The sequence below is a fragment of the Dromaius novaehollandiae genome, chromosome 3 (assembly GCF_036370855.1).
Source record: "Dromaius novaehollandiae isolate bDroNov1 chromosome 3, bDroNov1.hap1, whole genome shotgun sequence".
Taxonomy (NCBI): Eukaryota; Metazoa; Chordata; class Aves; order Casuariiformes; family Dromaiidae; genus Dromaius; species Dromaius novaehollandiae.
Window position 1 is genome coordinate 100,919,672 of NC_088100.1, and position 27,110 is coordinate 100,946,781.

Below are 27,110 nucleotides of genomic sequence, written 5' to 3' on the forward strand. Positions count from 1 at the left end.
ATCTCCTTTGGCTTCTGAGAAATACTTGGCTATCTTTTGAATGGCTGGTACGACATACCAGCGTAGCCAATTTGTTTTACAGTTCTGAGAAAAATTTCACAGAAGTAGAACTCGTGCAACTTCAGCTAAGTTAAGATGAAGCTTAAGATGAAGCAAAGGAATTTAAAGATCTAGTTAGTCAATATCAATCCTCTAGACTTCACTTGCTGCAGATAAATACCCCCAAGGCAACTAGCGCATTAGATACAGCATGATTCTGTCCAACTGAAAAAATAACTTGCAATATGATCTATTAAGTCAACATTAAGTTGTGAATGATCTGAGAACATTCCAGTTCAGAAATGTCTATTATTATGTTTGCAGATATAAGAACGAAAAGACCCAAGTCAATCCACAGAAATGCTTGATTAAACACACACACATATATATATATATTTTTTTACCTTACAGAATTGTACCAAAATGCAAAAAATATTTTGAAATGACTAGGAGTAACTTAAAAGAGAGGTGAAAATAAGAATATAGCTATAATCAAGTGATAATGTTGTTTTGCTTTACGTTACTTAAAAGACTTCAAAACACACTATGTTTTATAATGCAATTTCCCAATATCTAATAGAGCTTCTGTAGCATACATAGCTGCAACCCTAAACTACAGATTTCCCTTGTATCTGCAATTTTAGGCAAAAGTAAATTAAGTCTTCACTGAAAATAGACACAAACAGGCCATTTACCTGTGCTTTATGCCTTTAATTCATAGTAAAACTGATAAAAGTCTATATACACACATTTAACTGCTCAGCAGGTAAATAATTAACTTAGCTCCCTAGAAGAGGGATTGGCAAACATGCTGTAAAAGGTATTATAATCCTATTAAAATTTGACATGATCAACATTGTAAAGAGTATTTTACTATTTGTGCCATTCATGTATTTGACAGTTAATTATGAAAAGTTTATTTCACTTACTTTAATGACAAGAAAAAAAATGTTCAGATCAGACCAAGATAAGTTTGCTAATCCTTAAGGAACAGCTCCTTCTTCAGAAGATCTTACAGAAAACCTTTTGATGTTAACTCGATGTCAAAAATGTAACTAACAAAAAATTCCACTTGAGAACAGAATTTATTTGCGCAAGCACAAGTAGAAATTACTAGTCCTTATCTCCTGCTTGCATCAAACAGTGGTTCTCAAAGATCTCTGCTTCTAGCCAGCTTATTCCAACTGACATTTTGAAATTGTCATTTATTTTGCTGAAAATTTCCTTTATTTTTCCAGAACTTTGAAGCTTCACTGCCTTTCACACTGAAGATGGTGGAGCAGATTTTTACAAGATTCCTGGGCATCTTACTTAAGCAAACACAAGTTAGGCATAAACACTTTCTTTTATAGTTGCTCCTGAAGGTGGTTCTGGTATTAGAATTTGAGCTTTTCTTTCTGCTGTCTAGATCTCACTCGTGTCTTTGTGAATAGATGGGACATCTGGTTTCAGACAACACACTAGGGATTCCCAAACCGTTGTACGTAGAATACAAGAAGTACACAAGCTAGTTTCTCCACTCCATCCAAAAAAGTATTTTATAGTCCACTGCTTTTTCCACAAGAAACTTCTCCTCCCATACTAACATACTGCTTATCAAAGAGCCTAAAGCTGCCACTGCTGTCCCTGTGTGTGTGCACATGTAAAACAATTCTTTCTTTGATGACTGTACCCAAGTAACTAAGCAGAGACACCTTGGACTTAAACTACATCCACTAATTTATGCTGGAAATCACAATATGGTTCATTCACAAAGACAGAATCAACTATTTCAGAACCACCTACCCTCAAAATCATCAACCCTGATGATTTCTTCAAGCCAATTAAAGATGTAAGGCTAGATATTTACTCTCTGTGAAATACTGAACTAAGAAAAGAGCAAATATTTTGTTGGCTGGTTTACTACTGAATTTTATTTTCTGTGAGCTACCTATTGTATTAATATGCCCAATTCTCATATCCTGAGAATGTAATGAAACTGATGTCTCAGCACAAATTATGGGCCATATTTTATAAACATGGATAGGACAATAAGAGGCAATATTTGAATGATTTAGGTTCATCCTGTCGTTTCTTCTAATAACATATCTGTCTTCAGATTCCTCTAACCATTGCATGCCTCTCCAATTTTTAATATTGAAATATTTTTATACTTAACATTTTAAAATCATTCCATATGAACTGATTCAAAAGGCCTGATTCTTTTCATCTCACAACAGAATAAAATCACTGCAACTACATTAAAAACAAACAGAGATAATCTAGGGTACATGTATTTGACAAGAGAATCAGGTCTGCACTCTAAACAACTCTTGCAGTTGTCTGGCTAGTTTGAGTAATTTTCAAATTTAGCAGTGGTCCTTCAAATAAATGGAAGTATTACATATCATGTAAAACAGAACATATTCCCCCACTGGCAATCACAAATCACTGAGTTCCATTATTCTAAAACAGACTTTTTCACTTATGTAATGAAACTAGATTTTAATTTATATAGGAAGCATTCAGAAACCACAAAAAACAATACCTTGAGTGCATAAGTATCCTGAATTTTCATAGTGTTAAAAACCCAAACAGTATGTAGATGAATTTTGTATATGCCTCTTTATTTGTAGCCAAATTTAAACTTAAACTCATGGAATTTCAACAGGCTGAAACATTAACAGGCTTGAAATCTGAATTTGAGTTTCCAGCTGATTTTTCCGATCTATTAAAACAATGTGCTCTTACAACTAAACAACTGAGTTGGAGTAAGAAGCACAAGACAGAGAAGACATTAGTAAATGCCTCCAAAGCAATTATTTTGTTCTCTTCCAAAGCAGAGACATGTTCTAAAGGTCTTGGATATGAGCTCTCTGAACATCATCTAAAATTTACAGCTTAAATTCCCCTAATGCTACCTTTCTTCCTATTAAGTGCTCAGTTATTTGAACTCCATTAATTCTAAAATATTTTGCCTTAAAGAAATGGAACTGACTGCACAGCAAGTGCTACTTCTAGGCTCTCTCTAGATAGTTTCAGATGTGCAAGAGGGACTGGGTTTTACACAGATACTTTGAATGTAGTTTATCCTTTTATTTATTAAGAAGAAAAAAAGCTTCAAACAGAATGTCAGTCCTACAGGCTACTACTTCATCCATTTAGAGACTGTAATTCCTCTTCATCTCCACATCTTTAGCAGGGATCCTCATCTCCCTCCTTCTTCCCTGCCAACTCCAAACCCTTTCTACTGGTTAAAGTGGTCAGATAGCATCTGTGTCAGATTCCTGCTTCAGAAAGAATCCCCCAGGATAGGCACCATAGCAGAGTCCTTTTAAAACTTGATACAAGAAATAAGTAGTGCTGGGCTAGGAACAGGACTGCAGCAAGGAGGAGATTCCCATCTTTGTAAAAACTGCATGTGCTGCAGCAGTCCACAGACATTGCCCTAACGGTAACTAATTCAGATTGTCCCTCAAGGCTAACTAAACCAGGGATTTGCAAACAGAGTTTGCCACTGCCGGTGGTAGGACTGAAACAACCAGGTTGTTTACTTAGTACCAGCAACCACTTCTCTATCGAATCACATGTAAGTTCCAGGTATGCCTCTAAAGCCCATCTTTCCTTACCATACCTCTCACTCGGTCTCTTGAAGCTTGCCTCCCACCATATGCCTCTGCAAGGAGACTAAAATCTCATTTCCACCCACTGGCAAACAACCTTAATCCTTCACGCAACCACCACCGTATCCCCTCTCTAACATGCCTGTGTTGCCCAGCGCTCTCTAGCTCCACACAACTCGTGCCCCTCACCTCTGCATTGAGCAGCAAGCGAAGAACCCCGCAGTGGGCCACCTTCCAGCAAGCACTAGGAGCAGGTCAGGAGGAGGTGACAGAAGCTGCAGCTTTACACAGGAACATTTTACTGCTAATTAATTGCCTATCAGGCAGTTACCACTGTTCAGGTAAGTGTTTGCACACTGATAGATAGGAAGAGGTGCCACTATATAACCCTCATGATAATACAGGTTGGGAATCTGTCTTCTCAGAGAGACCTTCCAAACACTTGTACAACTTAAAACAGGCAGAGAAAGCAAGAGGCTTAATTCCTTCTCCAGTATATCCTTTCTGACCAGTGGTTTTGTGCTAGACCTCAGAATTTTACCCTATGCTTTCACAACATACGGATTAAAAAAAAAAAAAAAGTTGTTTACAGTTGGTAGTTACTATGTTAACTGAAACATACTGTGCATACATTATACTTTCTATAATACTATAGTATATACAATTTAATTATACTAAACACTTTTTTAGTATTAATGCTGCTAGCTTAACCTTAGTGTGCACTTGCTAATCCCTGAATGTTCTAACTTTTCATTTTTAGATTGAGATTTGCTGCTAAAAGCTCAAGGCTTTGTCTCAAGGCTTTATAGAAAAGTCAGTTGGGACCAAATATGTTAAAACAGACAATGATCGCATGCAAACAAAGTCAGCCCCCTTGCCTCCACTGATGATGTTGGGTAGTGGGTAAGCATTGGGCTCCTTTTGCAAGCTGCCTTAGTGAAGTGTTCTTATAATATGGCTGCAGGCAAGCACAGAAAACATGCTCTAAGCTCATCTTAAGAGAGTCAGTGTTTTGATTAAATGCCTGTCCACCCTTGTGAATCATCTTTCTCTGTTCTTTGGAGGTCAGAAGACTACAGGAACAATTAGATAGCAATCAGCCAAAACTACAATCCAGTCAACAGGTTGTTAAGATACAGCACTGTGGTAAGACCATGGAAGAATTCAGGTTTGATGGGACCACTGGTCTCTAGTCCAAACTCCTCCTGAAAGCAGGCTCTATGTCGGACTGGACCAGGGCTTCATGCAATTGGGTCTCGAAACCTCTAAGAACAGACTTCCACAGTCCCTTTGGGTACCTGTGGCACTGCCTTGGGGAAACGGCATATATATCATTATATCCAGAATAAACCTCTCCTGTTTCAATTTATGCCGGTTGCCTCTTGTCCTCCCACCTCATACTGCTGTGCACAGCCTAGCTCCATCTTCTCTATATACTCCCCACAGGCTGCTGTTAGGACTCCCCCTCCCGTGAACTCGCACCAGTTTCTTGTACGGGGGAGCCTAAAACTGGATACAGTACCTAGATGTACTCTAACAAGTGGTAAGTAAAGGGGAACCATCACTTTCCTCCATCTGCTGGTTTTGCTCCTGGTGACACAGCTCAGGATGCTGCTAGCCTCCTTTGCCACCAGGACATGCCGCTGGCTGGCACATCCAGCTTGCTGTCTGCCAGCACTCCAAGGGCCTTTTCCCCAGAGCTGCTCCCCAGACCTCAGTCCTCAGCCTGCATCACTACAGGGGACTCTTTCCTCCCAGGTGCAGGGCTTTGCTTTTGTCCTTTTTGCGTTTCCTGTGATCCCATTCCTCCAGCCTGCCTATGTCCTTCTAAATGGCAGCTCTACCACGTAACAGGATGATTTTTTGCTTGGAACAAATTAAGGACAAATTGTTAGTCCTGTTAACAACCAAACTGTTAAAATCTGAGATGTTCACCAATAGCATATTATTGTACAAATGACAGTCCTCCATATACGTTATGTTTTCATATATTTACGAAATACACAAACAAGAGTACCTTCATATGCTATAGCTCTCCCTTCAGCTAGGGGGAGAGGGAAAAAAAAAAAAAAAAAAAAAGGAATTGACTAAATTCTAATCTCAAACCATGGGGGAGAAAATGGTCCTGCGACTGAGAGGCTTTACTAGATACAGTGTTAAATTTTCAAGCCTGTCACTCTCCTTTCATTCTCCTATGTACTGCAACATTGTATTATGTATATCATACACAATACACAGATTATATACACCACTGTATTATGAATACAAGGTATTCTCAAATAATCAATAGAACAAAAAAGAAGAATTTTGAGGAACAATTTGGAAGAGACATCAAAATGAATAACAGGTTCCTTTCGTGCATACCATGGCAAAGAACCTGCCAAAAAGTTAAAGATCATCATGTGATCAGTTTAAAAAGAGAGCACTGAGAGAAATTCAAGCTAACTATTAGCAGAGACACCAAATGAATTTCTTGCATCTGGACTGGAAGAAACTGGAGAGGTTCACATACTTCATGATAGACCTATCAGAGGATCTGCCTCAAAATGAAGTATCAGCAGGAGAGGTTACAGAACAATTACATGAACAAGTTATTTGAGCTCTGACAGCATTCACTCAAGATTTCTGAAGGAACTGAAGGATAACACAATTACTGATAGCAATGTGTGAACTCAAATCCATTTTTGTTACACAGGGTCAAAAAAAGGAAGGTATAAAGGCTACAGGGAAAATGTGGGCAACTAAACACTGTCAAAGCTCACAGCCATTCTGGCAAAACTAATAAAAATAATAAAAAAGAACAAAATTTCTGGATACACAGATGAATATGTCAATATGGCTTTTCTAAATCATGCCTCACATACCTACTGGAGTTCTTCAAAGAAATTAAGGTGTATATACACCAGGAAGCTCAAGGTGACAGTCTACTGGATTTCTAATGGGCTTTCAGTAAGTTTTAAAAAAAATAAGCAATCACAAAAAGATAAGCTCTTTCACATGGATAAATAACTGATGGTCTCAACTCAGCATGCTTGTTTTTACATTTGTGGACTAAGTTTTCTTGAAAATGCTGTTTTCACATTCAAACATTTTACACTGCTTTAAAAATCACTGTCCTACCAAATCCTGCTATACAAAAGTTTTATTCATTATCACTTAACATAACAAAAATAATACCAATTTTTTTTCAAACCACTCCTGTTCTCCTTATTTTCTTAATATTGTAGGAGATGGTTATTGCAAATTTTTTGTTATCTTTTATAATTTTATTTTCTTGAAAAAAAAATGTGCATATCAGATTTTTTTTTAATCAGAAAAGAAAAACAATTAGTTCCATAAATTTATATAACAAGCATGATCAGAACACAATCATGACAATGTTCTTTATTAGATTTATTGAGGAACTGCCCTTTGCTTCAGAAATTTCAATCCAGCTTCGACAGGGATGGGAACAATTAGTGACCTTGGTTGGCTTTGTCCCAATCTTTGCATCTGATTCGCAACATCAAGCATAAATTAAAGTAAGCCATTACTTGAGAAATTATTGCTTTGGCCAATGAGGTTATTTTAAACACCTGGCTTCCCTATCTGTAACAACACTCTGACTGTGTTTGTAGAGCTAAGCTGTCATGCATTTTATTGCATGACAACTACAGTTAGACCTACAACAATTTTCATAAGGCAAAAGGACTAGCACAGGGATATGAAACTGATTTTTTAATGCATTTAAAAAAATCCTGTAGAGATTTTTTTAACTTTATCCTCTTCTTAAATATTATTCTATTTTATGAACCACATTCCTAAAGCTATACTGCTTTCTAGCCCAACCATGTAACCTATCATTAAGAGTTCTGTTGCTGAGAAATACTGGTTGAAATGCCAGAATTTATAAACATTTGGTTTTAAATAGATCAGGTTATGAGGTGGGGAAAGGCCAAAGTTCTGCAAAAGTCTATCTGAAACTGATCTGTTGCCTTGGAGCAACCTGCCTAATCTTCCTCATACTTCTCTTTCCCTGTATACAAAACAGGGCTAAATAAAATTTATGTGAGTTAATATGACAGCAGTGTGATCATATTCAGAACACTTTATAAAAGCATTTCTTTTAACCAAATAGTGATAACAGTGATTTCTTCAGAGAAAGAAGTAGGTTTTTTTTTTTAAATATACTTCTTCTCTAAGGTAGCAACACTTGAACTTACTAGTGGCACATACAAAAATTATTGTCTTTCAGATATATGTGCCCCTATTCCTTAAGTTCTGTCAAGGAACTACAACTCTATGAAATTTATTTATTTCATAAACGAATGCCTTGCATTAATTTCATAGGATGTAAGTGGGCTGTTCGCAGCAGATGCCAAAAGTCTGTAGGAATACACTTCTTAAATGGTAAGAAGCAACTGTGGGAAGCTGGGGGAAGAAGGGGGAAAAATCAATACACTGATCAAATACAGTAGCTAGATGCATCAAACCCAATATACAGCAGCTACTTGCAAACACTTGCAGAGGCTAGGCAACTTGCTCCTGGATTGCAGAAAATGGACATGGATGCTTGAAAAAGATGATGCTCTTTGTCCAAACCTGTGCTCTGGTTCTCCGAGACAACCCTTTTAAATCTTAATTTGTATAGAGAAGCAGAATTTATTCCACCTTGGAAGAATACCCAACTACTGTACTCACAGAGTAAGCCACTGGAGAATGTGTGGTTAAAAGCTGAGAAAGGACCTTCCCGAGTACCATATTAGTCAGAAATTATGTCAGTGCTGTAGAATGTGTTCTCCAACTCCCCAGTATAATAATAAAAATTGAAAAGACTCACAATCTCCAAACTAGAGTCTAGAAAGACTGATGCTTTGGAGCACTTGGCATTGTGGGGGAGGAAGGGTACACACAACTAACACATCATTCCTACCTGACCAACTTTGAGAGTAGCTTTACTCTCAAAGATGCTCATAAAAAGGTCATAAGAAATACTGAAAGAAATTTGATTTGTTCTTTCTCCAAAGATAAAGTCTTAAATGAACATGTAATATTTTAGTCTAGCTAAACAAACAAAAGGAGCATAGAAAAACAGTACAGACATTTTCAATCAGATTTTGTTTATAGGCATTTACAATAAGGATATAGAGGATTTATTCTTCTGAAGTGCATTAAGCCCAAGTTCTAAAGGGTGTCAGAAGTACATTAGCTTTTACCCAATATCACTGTCTTTTGTGCACTGTCAGTTTTTAATTACATCTCCTTTGCCATCATCTGACCCACAGTGGACAGAATTCTTGCTACCAGTAAGCAACTATTTCTTATTTTGTTACACGCATGACTCCATGTCTTATTTCTAACATATTATTTAAAACCTACTCTCAAGATACAAAGAATGTCTCTCTTCTTATCACTTCCCACTGCATAATTACAAAATGTGCACTTCACAAATACTCTGATTTTAACACTCTATTTATTGTCCTCTTTTCTACATAAGCAATTCAGTGTCTGAAGCATTAAAGTGTCAAGAGATATGCATGACTTCCAGGTGTTCAGTCTGAAATACCTGCAACTCAAGCCATCATCATGTAACAGCTGCATTTTCACATGTTAAGCCATACCTCATATAACTTCCATCCCTTTAAAAATACTGCCTCTCAAACAGTAAGTCTGCTAGCTTGCACTCTCAGATCTACACAAAATGAGCAACAGAGGCAAAGGGAGATCAGAGATGGAACAGATCTTGGTGGAGAAGAGCCAGCTATTTAGGTAAGTGGGGGCAGGAAAATCATACAAAAATATAGGATTCTAAAATAAATACCACTTAAGTCATCCATATATGAACTATCCTACACTTCTGCTGAAAAGACTATTTCTTAATTTTATCTTATTTACAGTCTGGAGGACAAATACATCTAAATACTACACAGCACCTTTTAATGCTTTCTGTCGGAAAATATTGTTCACATTGATGTCAGCTGGGCATTTCCACAAATCTGATCCTACATTACTCTAGCTGAATATCCAGAATTATGACTCCATTCTGTATTGGAAACCCAACAGCCAAAGTTACATCCTCTGTGTGCTCTGCGTTGCTGCACACAGTCTTTGGTAAGTCAGAGGCATAAGCTTTTGTTTTTTTTCTTACTAACGCATGGATTCAGACAGGCATACCTTCCCACCCCTTCCCCAAAGGGAACAAGAAGTAATGAACTTGCCATAAATTCCAGGCTACAAGTTTTCTTTCTTGTTTGTGTTGTGTTTTAAGAAAACTTACTACTTTCTGAAGGCACTGGGATACTGAGACAGGCAAGAACTACAGCTATTCAGCAGACAGGAAGAATAGTATTCAACTGTATGTATAAGCAACGCATTCCATCTTCTAGAATACTGTTCTAAAATGATGCAAATCAACAAATGTCTCCATAAAAACTTGTGTGTACACACATCTATTAACAACTAAAGGTATACTTAAACACACAGAGAACAACTCTACAAGAATACTTCACTCTATCTCAGAGTGGACAAACAGCAGAATCTATAATACTTGATTGTATCTTCTGATTTTAATGAAACTTTTCATCTTTTGAAAAAGAAAACATTTTTTTCACTGCACAAATTAAAACAAATATAAAATAATCCAGTTCGCCCATGAAGAAAAGCTATGTTGCACTATCCAATGTTTGGCCTAAGCATTAGGTTTCAAAGCTCTGTTTTATTCAAGGAGGGAAAAATGGTAATGTCAATGAGGAAAAAAAAAAAATCCATTCTCACAAAAAAATGGATATATTGCACTTGAATAAAACACTAAAAAATGAAAGTGGTCTGACAGAACATAAATTATCACAGTATAAGAGAAAGGCATGCAATTTGAATTTTTAGACTAGAAGCCTACTAGAATCCATTAGTTTGTTTATACTGAAATAATTTGATATTTAAAGATGTGTAAGGGCTTTCACAGTTCAAAGAACTTTTTCATTTATCAGCCATTTTGTGACTAGTCTTCAGAAAGCTAATCTGAGTTGGCATGCTTTCAGTCATTTCAATTGGATTTATATGCCAGTGACAAAAAAAAACAAAAAAACAAACAACAACAAAAAACCACACCTGACTGTGCATCTTAGATTTTTCTATTTCTTTTTATTTTCTTGGGGGGGGGGGGGGGATTTAAATGTATAATATTTTTACTAGCAACTTACAAGAGAGGTGAACTTCCTCCCTTTATGTAAAAATTTGCCATGACAGAAGTTTTCAGTGTTCTAAATTCTCTTTTATGGAGATTGGTCTGGGTTTTTGAATGTCAATTTTTTAGTGTCACAAGTTATGGCAGCAAAATTTGAGCATATAGATCATTAACCACTTTAAAAAAATACAGGCTGAAATATTTATTTCAGGATTCAGAAATCTGCACAGAATCCCATGTTTCCAAAACATATCTATTTTATTCTATTAGTATTGACCACTTTTTAAAATTTGTTTCTGTGAATGAGAAGGCTTGATTATGAAGGGATCAACTGTTAAACTGTCAGGTTACATATAAATACAGTCACAGCTGAATCATCTTTTCTGTTCTTTGGAGGTCAAAATGCTACAGGAAGAATTAGATAGTAACCAGCCAAAAATACAATTTAAACCATTTCACCTTACTGAAACAAAACTATGCATTTTTTCACCAGTCACTGGAAATAAATGCAGATTAATCCAATTAAACCACCAAAGAAGGTCTCCGAAATACCTCATTTTTGGTTTGTGGATACTGTGATCTTCGGTTTGTGGGCAACATCATGTATCTGAACCTTAGTAACTGATGGACTACTGATGCCTACTAAGGGCAGCCGGAAGACTACATCACTTATTACACTTTTTGGATTAATTAGGGTGTGAGAAAAGCAAAACATGCAGTAACACACAATGAAATCCTGTCTTCATGAAGTAAAAGAAAAATCTTCCACTCATTTAACAGAAAAAAAGAATTTAACTCATGAAGTTAAGCTCTAGAAAAATTTAATAACAACTTCTAAAACGTATGGATGCATTTTAGGAAAAAAATATAAACTATAAGTAAAATTTCCATGGGAATAACATTTAGTTTGCAGGTAAATATTTATGATTCCAATTAAGCCCTGTCTTTAGTAATTCACGTAACAGAATTCAGTAGGAAAAGGCTTTCTGGCTGACAGGTGCCCCCAGCTCACCCTGAAAACCCCAACAATTCAACAAGCTATTTTGGACACATGTTAGTACTTCCTGGTTACTTGATGTACATACTGAAACAATCATTTTCTTTTAACCCTCTAGAAAACATTCCTCTTCAGCATACGAATGTCTGCATAATTATTTGGTTCCCTAACATTTTTTTCAGACAAGATAGGCACATTTTATAGCAAGAAAAGTAGTGTATCATATTCCAGCCATGTTCTTAAATAAGGCTGCACTGCTAATAATCAAATCTGGAAATGTCTTCCTATAGTTTATTTCTGGTTATTAAAAGAAAAGTCAAAATAATAATGCACATAATCTACTAAATTACATCTATAATAAAATAATCTGCCACTTCCTGGAAATTGAATCATTCTTCTTTTATGCAGTTCATTAAATAAGCTTTGTAGAAAGAATATTAATGAATATTTTTTGAAGAGACAAAGGTATAGCTGGCAAAATGCCCACACCCAATGCAAAATATCCCACCTAAGGTTATGAAAATGCCTATTTGGAGCATTCAGAACTGTAATGTTTTCTTATTATGGAATAAACAGCCAAGATTCTTGAAAACAACTTTTACGGCTAGATATTTCTCAAGAAAACTTTTTCTTTTATTAGTACTCAAAGTAGAGTATAAATCTCACTGATAAAAATTGTTCATTTTAGAATTTGCAAAGTAGATATTATCATTGCAAATATATAGCAAAACACAGCTGCTCATACCTCTTGTAGAGCATCCGAATTAAATAAATATTGTACTCGAAATTTTGTTTAAATACTAAAGTTATTATGGAGCACAAGACAAAGGCATAGGTAGTTGTGCCATATTAAAAAAAAAAAAAAAAAAGACTGATGATTTTAAAGATATATCAATGCTGGAAGCATTTATCCCATTCCTGCTACAAAACAAACAAGATGCTTCAAGGGAAGCCATTATCTAAAAATACAAAGACACAAACACATGCATTCTGTATACAGAGCCTGCTTTAAAAGGGAGAGAAAGGAAATGTTTTTTCACTTACTTTGTTATTGTATAATTATTCTACAGAATGGCTTGGTCCTCAACATTTTCTTTCCATGAGGCCAACATGAAGGATCTAGCTAGGCTAAACCACTAGTTAAACCAATACAGAACGTCTACATTGTGTTATGCACAAATTTTAAAGGGACAATTACAGCTACTCCAAGCATCCTTTCTTTGCTTCTTCATAATATCTACTGGTATTTGTCAGTTTTCTAAGACCTACTACTTTGCTTTCTCTGCCTTTAGGCAGACTAGTGTATTTCAGAGTTTCAGCATAAGCAATACTGCAAGATATGGATTCTTCCTGAGTATTTGAAGATCAACAAATATTTACCTTCTGCAAGCATGTCTGGCACATCTGCCTGGTATCTAGGCCCCACTCTGATCTCTCCCTTGTCTGCTAAAAGCGTTTTCAGTGATGGATCATATACCAATGAATAAAAAAAAGTATCCTAAAAAAGAAGACACATTTGCAACAGCATAATGAATTTTACATTATTTTTGTAAATCTGTATCTTCCATTTGAAAATTACTAAAGCACCCTCCCCTCACACACTTCTCATGTCTTTTTCTTGACAGTACAGGTCAGGTAGAAGAATAAAAATTGTGAAACATTAGTCCTTATTTTAAGTAACGCAGATGTTTTATGAGTACTTTCAAAAGGCTAATAGAAGCTTCCTCCGTTGCTTGGAAGCTATTTCGGAACAGTGGAATGATGAAGAAATCTATACACAACAATGTATCAGTGAATTTGCAAAGTAATAATGGTGACTACTTTCTGAATTTAACGTGCTTCCTTTCCTAAATATCCCTACCATGCTTTTATAAATTAGTCTCAAATAGCATAGAGCACTCTCAGTGTCTGAGAAAGGCTTACACAATAGTATCAACATACCTGGCACTGTCAGCAGAAGCTGAGGGTAAGTGCTTTAAGAAACATATTACAGATTATCTAGATTACCTGTGTTTTAGTGTATAAATATGAAAATAAAGACATACTAACTTCAGCTAAAACGCATTGCCTGCCTGATGTTATATTAAGAAACTCCAAAGAAAAATGTATTTATTTTTAAAGGTGTTTTACAATATGTATCAGCTTCCTGGGGCTTTTTTTGTTTTGTTCTTCCCTCTAGTGAGGCTAAACTCCCTTTCCTTCCACAAGAAATAAAATGAGACAGACTTTTCCCACAACAATTCAGAGCCGCTAAAATTAAACTCCTGTGCTAAGTTGCCCTCTAGAGTGTTTTTCTCTCCCTTTCTGTCCATTGACTATGGAAGGTTCTTCGTACCAGAATACCTCTCAACAAAAAATAGGCTGTCTGAATTCCCCCTAAAGTATCCACTAGGTGAAAACAGTTCACGCATTTTTCTTTTACATTAAGATATCACATTAATTACTTTGCAGACTTAGTTACTTTCTGTATATAGTAATATGTAGAATAAAGCCATAATACAAGTCAGGGTCATTTAATACAGTTTTGATTCCATAACACTTAAAATCAGTGTTTTCAACAACTTCTAACATAACACTTGAAAAAAATATTTCCAATGTATTATTCTCTCATTTATCAAAAACAGTGCTGTAAAAAATCATAACATAAATCTATCACAACATTTAAACAAACAAAAGTCACACATATTACCTCTTTCTCCAGATAGGACAACACAGATTCTGTCTCATTCAGAAGTGCAACACTGCATTTTCCCCTACACAGACATAAGAAAGAACTGTTACCTTTGTAAAACTCATTTTTTTCTGAAGTCAAAAAAGATATTTAGCAGAACATAATCCAGATATAACTTTTAAATTAAAAATAGAATAAAATGCATTTCACCATGTTTTAAGACAAAAATGGACAACAACAACAACAAAATTAATAGCTATACTGACCCAAGCACTCAAAAAATACAAACAAATTCTACAGCAGCACTAGGAAACAAAGTTTGAGAGGAAAAATACAAACAATGAAGGAAAAAGAGGTATCATGGCAAACGATATCTGTTAATGCTCTAAAATACAAATAATAAAAAATGAGCATTTAAATGACACATTGGATATCACATCACATGCAAAAGTAGAAAGGTAAACAACATCTGAGGAAAACCTGAATACAACATTCACAGTGTCGAATCTGTTTTCTGTGTAACTCTGAAGTCCTTATTTTCAATGGATTTGGTTAAACCCAACACAAAATTTATCTTTTTGAACTCTGTGACAAGTTATGAAATTCTAAGCACCCTGCTGCTGTCATGAATCTTATTACGATCCGATTAGTCACTATCAAGGTGATCTTAGTTTGAGGGGTATGTTTTACTTTTGATAGGTGAAGCTTTTTAGAGCATAAAAGGCACGTTACATACTAGACAGGGAAGTCATTAGCATTGACAAGATAAGAAAGTTTCAATACTTACACTACAATCCATGAATTAATTTTATTGATGCACAGAAAACAGCACAGAAAGCCACAGAATTTTTTCCTTATGACTACATCCGCAGGTACTGCACAAGTTGGTGCGGTTTGAAAATATTAGAGGAAGACTAGTTAAATCATCAACCACACTTTAAAAATAGCTTGGATTACTATACTCCTGATTTTTAAATACAAAGAACTCCAGCTTTTAAATACCCTTGATTTTTTAAGCACAAGATTTTATATAAATTAACAATTACAAAATTTTATCAGATCAGCTGTATCAGATCAGCTCTATGTACCCTCATCTGTATAAGCATCAATATCACTGACATTCCTAAAACAGACACATTTAGTTAGACATACGTAATAAGCTTACATTACGATTATTGAGAGCATTACAAGAACTAACAGTAAGCTACTGCTCCAGCATTTACATATACAATCTTTCCAAGGTCAAAGGCCTGGATGAATGAAACATTACCTCCTAGATTAAAAGAAAAGAAACAAATCTAAAGGCTCGAACAGAACTTTTTGTTCACCTGACATAACAGAATTACTAGCAGGTAAATGGTGTCACTTTTCCGATTCTTCACTGTTTTCTGCTTTTTATTAAAACATGGTCTAAAATGGATTTTTAATTAGCAGATTCAAAAAAATATGTACCAATACCATTCACTGCCTAGGGAAACTGACATTTCTCAAAAAAGGACCCCCAAATGGCTTCTTCCTAAGGCTCCAAAGGAAGCCCCTGAGACTCAAAAGGCAAGGGTTACTGAAGGGCACTGGAACCTGCAGGGATATTAGGAGAGAAAATTCACAGTACAAGTTCTACTAAGAGGTCATTCAAAAGTAGCTTCTCTTAAGGCAGCACAAAACAAACATTACCTCAAGTCAGATACTGAGTAACTTGATTCATCCTTACCACTGTCCCACCAAACAACGCAATTTTCCTTCACCTCATTCTCTACTCTTTATTCTCTGTGTCTTTCCTGCCCCTTCTCACTTCCCCAAATTACTGCTTTTTTTTTTTTTTTTTTTTTTTTTTAAAATAGAACCAAAAGAATCTCAGAAAAATAAAGAAAGTATCCAAGAGTTTGGAACTGTATGTGAACTCTTAAAATCCAAAGATTTTATCCTTTCATAAAATTTCTCCTTTTGTACCTCGACATCCCACAAAAATTTTCAAGAGAACCTTACTGTTATTAATATGTAACATCTTTTGGATTGTTAAGCTAGGGGAGGAGACTCAAGTGTATCACTGCTGGCTTACTAATACAACTAATATACTTCCTATAGAACTAATACATTCCAATCATTGCAATTACTATATCCAGTACCTATACACACACACACACATATATATACGTACACACATACATGATCTCCTTTTTGCCAGTCTACCTCATGCTTAAACTAACAGCACAACGAACATAAGCAACGAAGATCTAAGATCATGCCCTGTTGATACAATTTTATCCTTTAGTACATTCTCTTCCACACTTAAGCCTCCCTTCTACATTCAGCCTATTTCTGACATCGTATTACCTGCTCTGAATCCACACCTTATTATAATCTCTCAATTAACTAAAGGAGCATCCCACTTTATTGTAACTTTTGAACCACAGCTAGAAAATTCTATGAAATAAAACTACACAATAGTGAATTTCAGTATTTGCTTTTCTCATTCATTAAATTGCTTCAGAAATGCATGTTCTCACACCTACCCCTACTAATTTAGAAGAAGGCAGCTAAGTGATAGAGAATACTCAGAATTAGTGTTCCCATAAGACAGCAGAAACCTTAGGGGCAAGTCTGACAAAATGGATGTGAAAAGAAATAAAAACAATCACTGAGAAAACCAAAGCTAACAAAACTCTCCAATATATTATTACATTACTAATAATATACTAATACTTAGTAATGAATGAATTAAAAGTAGAGTAAAACCTAGCTGCTGTCACAGAAACAGAATACATTGCTGGCTAATATAAGAAGAGAAAAAGTTTAAGGCCAGGTAATGGTATGGATTCATTTTAAATCCAAAAAGAACATTATAAAAAATTAAATAGAGATACAGAAAGAAAGACAATATTACTGATTTATCTTAGAAAATCTAAATGGTAAATAAAGTTGCAAGCGAAATATCTATTAATAATGAGAAATAAATCACATCAAAAAAACCAGAGACTTTCCGTAATCAACTTCATAATAAAAATTTCAGCTTTGTTAAACAGTGACAGGCCAAATGTGATTGCTGATAGAGCAAATCTACTTCCCTTGGTTTATACCACTGGTGAATTCTGCCCTATGACAGTGTTAAATACACAGGAAACTGTCCACCCACTATCAAAAAAAAAAAGACGACTACTGTCTGGGACAGACTTCTGGGATGGTCGTGCAAAGTCTTGGGGTCCTCAGCCTTGAACTCAAAACCTAGCTCAGGTGGACCTCAGGCACATCTTTCTGAAAGGGTACAAGGCAGAAACGCAGTTGCAGGGAGCAAACCAATGCCAAAGAACAAGACAGCAGTTGAAGAGTGCTGATCACCCAGTGAAATCAAAACAGGAAGCCAAGGAAGGGCTTCCAAAAAGTCAGCTGAGAAGTTCGTACAGAGCTGCAGAACACCCAGTATCTATGCGTAAAACAAGCTACCACACCTGAAAGACACTGCCCACCCAAGTAAAGGCATATTTCTGTTATGCATGAGATTTAAGTTTTTAATATTCATTCTGGCCATTGTATAATTTTTGTTGTTGCTGGTGGTTTTTTTAGGGTGTGGATTTTTTTTTAATTAAGACTTTCATTATATGAGAACTGGACTAAAGGAAGTTCCCTAGGTTAATTATCACACCTAATCCCTGCTACCATTACTGAAGTAGGCTGGTTATCCCCATTGCTAGTCCTGCTAGTACTGCAAGGCTATCTGCCTTTACACTACTAGGTTAGGTAAGCCTAGCTTTTCATGTCACTGCCTCATAGAATAGGCTCCTTGCTTCTTAAAAGTCCAGTTTTCATTAGCCAGTCTCTAGCTTGAAAACAGATGACCAAAACTAAAAACAATATGAGCTTTTATCAATGCACTGGAAACTCAAAGTATTTTTCTTCTGCATGGAAGCATTTCTCTTAATTAATCATGGGATTCCATCCATTTCTGTCACGGCCACGTTATAATATTAACTACAACATTTTCATGAATGCTACCAGTAGAAAGTTTCCTGTTATTCAGAAGTGGTACAGATCTGCCCATGCATAACACACGAAGGTAACACAATGGGAATCTGACCCCACAATCCCCCTTTTCTCTTCCCTTTTTCTGATGCCCTTCTCTCCCAGCATTCCTTTGCCCTCAAATTCCTCTGCCTCTGATTTCCCTGCAAGTAATCTGTGGATTTATTTTCAAAATACAGTATTTTAGGAGGAACACAGCATAGCTAGATGTAGATGAAAAGTATTAAATGTGCTGAATCATCTCATTAGCAACTGGCATTTGAACACTGTCATTTGCAACTGAATTATCATTTTATTAACAACATGTATTACTCGTTTAGTACATGACTTTGCACTTCACACACCTAAATCTGTTTCTAGCCATTTATTCAGTATGTACCATGAGGTTCCAGTGCTATATGACAACAGGACCTACCACAGCCTTCATTCTGCCATTTATAACAGATCAGTGTATAAACAAACATTAGCAAATACAATTTTTTTGCAAAGATCTCCTTGATTTTAAAGAGGATCTCACCCGAAGAAGTTCTTGTGAAAAGCCCTCATTCATTTCAGTAAATGTTGACTGTTAAGCTTAACAATATGCATTAGATGCCAACTGTTAACTGCTGATCATTAAGCAAACATACGCAGCTAATGTCTTATTCATTACCATTGCACATCATGGGAAATGGGGTTAAACCACTCATTAAGTCGGCAGCATACAATCTTTTGAACTTCTCTTAATTTCAGTATTTGTCAGGAGAACACCACCACCAAAGAGAAATGGTAGAAAGATGAAATGAAAAAACTGAGCACAATGCACACCAGCAGATGAGAACATTTCACCAGCAGAGATTCAGGAAGGCTTCCCTACACCTGGATCACGTCTCTGGAATTTTTTTTTCCCCCGTGGTAATTCCAGAGCATTAACTTCTAAAGATTAATTAATTATACACAATACAAAACACTGACATCTGTTTATCAACTTCATTTTTACTGATTTTTAATGTAAAAGGATAAATAAGAGTCCCTGCTTTACTTCTCCAGTTTACTTCTCTATTTTGTATATCTGTAATATACTCTCTACTACATCTTTCCCTTATTTAACCCCAATTATTGCAGGGACATTCCTTCAATATCATTGTGATGTATTCTCCTTAAGAAGACTCATGGGAAGACTAAAAAAAGTCCAACCAATTCATTACTAAAACACTGCGAATGAATTTTAGCAAAAACTGCTAGGGCAACATATTAACTGTCCTTATACCTTATTGCTAGTAATTTACAAAATTTCATTTTATTTCTTTAATTGAGAAAACAAACCACAGCATATGCCTACTAAATCAGTGAATTTCCATTTGATGCTGTATTTCTTTATACAGCATTTTAACCATCTAATGGCAGGAGTCATGTGCATAGATAAACTATCATCTTCAGAAACAAACAAAAAAACAATACTAGACCTGCAGAGATAGGTTCCATGCTAAATGAAAAAAAGCATTTGCAAACAGCTAAACTACATAGTGCCAAAATTAAAAATTACATGTATTACAGTTACCGGCTTCTGTGAACTAGAAATTGGACAAAACAAGTTTCTTACAAATGATGATGTGGAGATAGGGCCTAATAGGCCTTGAAGACTGAAGACAAAAAAAACCTATGTTTGAATGACGCCAATGGAGGAATGGAAAACACAAGGGAACATAATTCAAACAAGGCCTGATAATGATCAGCATTCAGAACAGTCAGATATATGAGAAGACATTCTTTATTAATCTGTTTCAATGAAGACACAAGATGAAGATAACCAGAACAAGAATTTAAGTTATATGAAGAAATGCTGTATCAAAGATACTGTACAAAACAATGTTATGACAAAGATTTAGATACAGCCTGGTTAAAGGACCTGGAGTAAAAGACCAAACTCTCCAGAATATACATATAATGCATATCTGGAGAAAAGACAGCCCTGTTGTTTGTGCTGTCCTGGCAATTGATTGGGGTTTTTTTTGTTTGCTTGTTTTCCTCAAAATAATCAATGATGCAATTAGTTTAGTCAAATATTTCCCAAAATTCAAAAAAACTGATGAAAACACTGACCTTTAAAATTACAAAAAATGAACTGTGAACCACAGTAACTACTTCGGTCTTTTAAGTTCTTGCTTGTTTCAGCATAACTCCTACTTTTAAAACCAGTGGAACGCTCTCTTCAATTCTTGTTTTGTTATCTGTGCGTGCTATTTCTTCATCTATTTTCACCAGATGAGTAAGACAGCCCACGAGATGCAAATCTTATTTTAATGAGGATCTCTTGGGCCAGGAGGTATATAAACAAAAACTAAAGAAAGAAATTACAAGAGAAAGAAAATGCTTAGCACCTACTAACCAGGGCAAACCACAAGAGTGGAAAAAGCAACCTCACAGGTATAGTACCATGGCATATCATTTTTCTATTGCAACGCAGACACATTCTGGATAAGATTAATGCAGTATAAGAGTTTTCAGAACTCACTGCTCTAATTAGACCAGTAAAGCCCACCCAAGTCAATGAAACTTGCTATGCACTGGTCATTAAGATGCAGGTTGAAGAAAGAATAATATATGCAGGGATGACTCCACAGCCCTCTAAATTCCGTTATTAACGATTCTTAACTGCCCTCCCAAACGTAACAGAATGATGTTGTGTAATTCAGTGCAGAAATGCCAACTGTCTCTTGTTGATATTCATGCAAAAATTTTGGTCTCACACTAGGAATTTGGAACATAGGAGTGAGTCAGTAGCTTTACAGATTAGGAACAAAATAACCGGAGACAGTATTAGGAAACATTCTTGTGAGGAAAATTTGATTTGATTTTTTACGTACGCTATTATTTCGATGACGGCTGAAGATTAAACTCAAGATACAAAATGAAGGAGGGCAGTAAGGTTTTCTGCAGGAACAGAACTCAGGAGTAATGTTTCTCCTATTTGCCATAAGGCAAAAGGAAGAGAAACAGTACAGATATCAAGCAGAAGAGAAGAGAGCTACCTTAAATTAAAAAAGGTTTTTCTTGAGCTGTGTCTTGAATAGTAAAGTGTTTTGAAGATTTCCAGTCACACAACCACTTTGAGCCAAGTCTTCATCCCTTCCAAGCAGGCGAAATTGCAGTGACGATCACCAAATTACAGCCTAGAAATTGTGGAGTCCTGAGAGCTTCTGCTAATTACATGAAATGGACTCCCCAGTTATGGGAAGCCAATATCAACAGTATTTGTGTATCTTACTTTTATGTACAATTTAAGGGCCATAGTATGATGCTTACAGACACATATCAGAGGCTTTATAGCAAATTTCATGTTCTCCAGATTGCAAAAGTACTTACAATTTGCAAAGGAAACTATTGCACAATGCTAAAAACAAGAAAATATGAGAGGCATAAAAGGGTTATTATAGTGATGTAAATCTGTAACAGACCCCTAGAATTTGGGGTTTTTTTTTTTCTTCTTGGCCAATGTCCAGAAGTTAAAGAACTGCACTGTATTGATTCATATTTAGTTGGCTAGAGCTTAGCACCAGTAATTTACTGAGCTGCCTCCAACACAATAAAAATCACACTTGATAATTGAATACTACTGGTGTCTGTGTCTCCATCAAAATGACATCTATCTCACAATATTGTATATGTGATGTATATCTGTGGCCAAAAGACAGATCAGTAAACCAGGGATTATTTAGTTAACATCCTCTTGATCAAAGAAGATTAAAAACAGAATGCACAGCAAATTGATTTATGTACAGCTGAATTAATCAGTAAATGTCTGGCATCTAAACTTCTGTATAAAAAAAATATGGATAGCCCAGGCTTTTTTATGCTACATGTGACTTTCAGGCTGAAAATTCAGAATCTTCAGTAGAACTGGAATGCTGATTTCCGTATCAGTGTTTTCTTGATCTGGGCACAGCAGGATTAACATGTTTAGATATCTCCAATCAAAGTGAGCGTAACAGTATATATGCTTTCTATAAACTATTTGTAGGGAACACAATTCATTGATTTTTTTCCTCCACAGATTAACTCATGCTAAAAACTAAAAAAATTATTACCTTTTAGCAAAGCAGCACCAATACACACGTATTGAACACAGACAAAAGAGGTTGGTAATGAATGGTTTTTCAGCGTGATATTACAAGTTCACTCAGCCCAGAAGCAATGCATATCATTCCATACAGCTGAACTTAAAATCTTGCAGCATTTGAAACACTTCTAGTTTGCAATTAAATCAATAAGAGGGAATATATATTGGTTTTCAGGAATTTAAAATATATCCTTCCACTGATAAATAACCTTTTTCTTAACTCTGGTCCTAAGTACTGGCTATTGGCCATATCTAAAAACAGGATTCTGGACTAAGTGGAATTTTCATCCAACTTGTGTAGGAGTTCTCCAAGTTCTGTTGACAAAGAAAAAATCATCAGACTTGCTTCAAGTCCCTTTGCTGTAAAAAAACAGTTTAGAAAGGAAGAATTCAAAATCACCAGGTAAGCACACATCTGTGCAAAGTAGACCTACTCTCTATCTAGCAGTCTGCTTCAAAAATACAAGCATGCTTTTTTGTATGCTGACTTATAAAAATACATGCAGGCTCCAAATCTCTCGATAAAAATTATGAACTCTTCTCATGATTAGACTATTTGAAAGTTTTTCCACGCCACACACGCATAGGCATTCTATGAAAATGTTCAACTTCTTCCCAGTCTTACTAATCAGCTCTTAAAAAAACCAGCTTACATAATTAAAATCTTTGTAAAAGGCTCATGAAGGAAAGGAATTAATATAGCACGACAAGAGCATCCTAATACAGGTTAATAAGGAGATGTATGAGAAAGATTCAAAAGTTACTAGGAACTGAAGATTTCAGAATCAGAGTTCAGAAAGATTTTCTGAATTAAGGCTGTACGGATATAAAAGACCTGACTTGGTGCTTGTGCCAAGCAACAAATAAAATCCCCTAACAAATATAGGGAATGCTTAGTTGATCCAATGGCAGATTAAACAAAGCCTCCACATTCTTTTTAGGTGTTAAAGTATAGGTTTATGACAATTATTTGCATAATCAGCATAGTAACAAACATTACATGCATAATGCACAGCTATCATACATTATTACACAGCCATACAGTCCAGAAATCAAGGCCAGCAAGAATTTCAGCATCTTGAAATTGTGCCCTAGAAAAGCATGATGTGCTCAGTGAAAACACAATCTCCAGAAAAAACAAACAAACAAAAAATACGGGTTAGTATTTGACTAGAATCCCATGCACCCCTAAGAGACTGGTACAAGCAAGCACAATCAACTGACAAAACTACAAAGAGATATGGTAAATATTTTATCACTTGGGAACTTTTCAAGCAAGCATGGATGTCTCACTGGACAGTATATTTTGATTTAAACGCAAAAGGTTGGAATCAAGTCAACAGCTATGTCCTGTTTTATCAGATAAAAGAGCAACAAGATCATTACAAGCCCATATCACTGTTTTTTAGTCTCAGGGAAGGGCTTTTAAAAACTTGTATTCAAACTCTTGAATTTACCTGAAAGACTGGTGAACAGCAAGAAATTTGCTAGATTTCACTTTTATTTATTCAAGGTAAGTGTTTCTTACCCTGCTGTAATTAAGTAGGTACTATTTAGCCTGCCAAAAATCTATTTTTTGATCTTAAGGAAAAAAAACCACAATTGTATGAACCAATTAAATAAACAACATTATATCAGAAATCTATTGGTTTGAAGTCTTTTTTCTCCCCACAAATGTCCATCATTCTTTAACACTTTTCTCTGGTCTCAAGCTATATACAGGCAGTTTGTCTTCAGACAATACAAGCTTCATTTTATTTCATGAAAATGATTATTTTTTTTTAACTGCAGTATAGAACAGCCCAACAAATTCAAACTGATTTTGTCAGGACAGCTGAGAATGGAAGGCATACCTAAGCCAAGCAAACATAAAAAACAAACCAAAACAAACCCCAAGACTGAAACAGATAGCTATTAGTAAGAATTAAGCAAAGATAATGAAAAGGTAATATGAACACTAGTGGATAAATTAACAATATTTCTACACAGCTTACATGAAGTATTAATTCTGAAAAGCAGTTATAAATAATATGAGAAATTAACACAATCCTTTGCAGCAATCTAAATGTAGGTGTGTATCACCTATTAACTCTTGGGACCTTAAGAATGAAAAACAAATTTAAAGCACAGTCAAATAATCCAGTGCATTTCCCCAGAATGCTAATTATTTGCATATTTTTATACAAACATTTGGCTGAACCTTTTCACCATGTGGTAAGTCGCATGGTGAATTCTGTAACACTGACAAACTATGTCACCATAATGACAACTTTTAAGATTTTTCCTGTGCCTTCTCATGTCTTTCCAAATTACTGAATTTGGTAATGCTCAAATCTTTAAATTGGTGTCTTTAAAACAGACACCAAGCCAGCTCAGCTTAGCCTTCCCTGGGCCTGGCACTGCTTACTAGAAGCATCTGCATGAATTCTGGATGCATTCACTGTGTGATGGCAAATGTACTTAATGAAGGAGGGGCTCAGCATATGAAGTTGGCAGTGCAAGTGTGTTACAAGGAGATCTGAGGATTAAAATGCCTATCAAAACTGCATATGTAATATGCAGGGATTAGGAAGGAAGGAGGAAATTCATTGGAGAGATACTACTAACTGTATACATCAAGAGGGCAGGGAAGGCACAGAGAAGAGTTTCACTTGTAACTTGACAGATCAAGTATTCCTTTTTCCAGTACCAAGTAGGGCCTAAGGTAACAGCCTGCCCTTAAGACCCAAGCTAGTATATCAGCCTGACAGTGTACTGCACCACATAAAAATGCTGTCTTGCTCACAGGATATCTAACATGGTGCTGTACTAAACACCACCACCTTCTCAAACACATTCCACTCCAGGAGCAGTGTGTCTAGAAGACGACACTGCCACATCTAATTACTACTGCATCACCCACTTCTACTTCTTTTCTAAATCGGGCATTTTGGTGTCAAAACTTACACCACTTCTTACAGCTACTAAAATGGCATAATGATAGCTAATGTAAATGTGAAGCAAGACTATAGGCTAAGAAATCCCAATGCTTATATTACAAGTGAATTATATTTCAAGAAAGTTGTATACAATTATACCACACACACAAAAAGAACAAGAGCAAAGACTGAAACTACATTTCAATAATTCGAAAGCAAGCAAATTACATCTGAATTATCCCAAACCCACTGCTACAAACCAAAGAGCTTCAGAACTAAACTTACACACGCAAGAAATCTAAACTGTTATGATAATAGTAAAGCAGCTCAACTAAAACTAGGGACACCTAACACATTTGTATAAATGAGACATTACTGTGTTTGCAATTATGAATTAAAATAAAAGCATTTTCAGTCATAGAGGGTTTTTTTTCTTTTTGGAGGGTTGACATTTTCTTTAACATTCTAGTTAAAAAAGGTAAAAAGAGTAAAGCTAAGAGAAGTAGACAGATAAAACAAAAGCAGTAGAGGTTATATTAGTAAAAAGTAAATGGAAATATACCATATAAGGTAAAATTATTTCATTTCCTTGAATAGCAAGCAGAAAAGCAAGCAAACTCAGGTAGTTTCTTCTCTTGGCTGAAGAGGTCAGTAAAAGCATAAGATCTGTAGTTGCCAAAACAACTGTAGATGGTTCAGCCTCCTCCATCCTCTTAAAATCACTTTTAGCTTTCTCCTCTTGCTTCTTCCAAAGGAACTGAGCTTTTATTTTCTTACTCTTGAGAGTACTTATCTCCATTTTCCACTCTATTCCATTGCATTGTTTCTTTTCTCCTGCAAACCTTTCCCATCTGGGTACCAAAATCACAGGCAATGAAAACTAACAAAAGCCCACAGAACAGAGCTATTCAGGGTTTTATTACCTGAGAATCTAAAGCGAAGGACGTGGTGACTGGGAAGAGTCAGTCTGGCACAAACTGTGCACGATTAATCGGTTGGTCTTCTGTAAGGAGAAGACTGGCTTGGTGGGCCAGGGACAATAGTGAATGTTGTTTATCTTGACTTTAGCAAGACCTTCAACAGATCATCCCAAAGCATCCTTTAACCATATTGACCACACATGGACTGGTTAAATAGACAATAAGGTTGTAAGAAAACTAGCTGGACCACCAGGCTCAAAGGGCTGTAACAAGTGGTACCAAGTCCAGTGTGGACATCTAGCTGGTTACCAGTGACATCCCCCAGGGGTTGATACCAGGGCCCAATACTGTTCCACATCTTTACTAACAATCTGGACAATGGAACAGAGCACACTTTCAGTAAAAGTTTGCAGATAACACCAAACTGGGTTTGTTCACTCTTGAGAGTAGATGACTGGTGGGGGGGAAATCTTACTGCTCTCTTCAGTTACCTAATGAAACGGTACATAAATAAGACAGAGCCAGGCTGGTTTTAGAGGAGCACACTGATAAGGCAAGAAGCAATGGATATCAAGTTCCAACCAGGAAAATCCCAATTAGGTGATAGGAAAAAGAAATTCACCATGACAGTGGTCAAACACTGAAAGGCTGTGAAATTTCCATCTTTGGATACGTTCGAAACTCA

The 27,110-nt window shown here is 35.9% G+C and overlaps 1 protein-coding gene across 2 annotated transcripts in view; it reads right to left on the minus strand.

Moving 5' to 3' along the window:
- Nucleotides 1-27,110, minus strand: part of MTA3 (metastasis associated 1 family member 3) — a 145,088-nt gene that overhangs the window by 94,702 nt on the left and 23,276 nt on the right. For both annotated transcript variants that reach the window (XM_064509595.1, XM_064509594.1), the window contains exons 5-6: nucleotides 14,490-14,553; nucleotides 13,181-13,298 (exon numbers count right to left, since the gene is read on the minus strand). In XM_064509595.1, coding sequence (XP_064365665.1) covers nucleotides 13,181-13,298; nucleotides 14,490-14,553 — 182 coding nt within the window. The remainder of the gene's footprint in view (nucleotides 1-13,180; nucleotides 13,299-14,489; nucleotides 14,554-27,110) is intronic.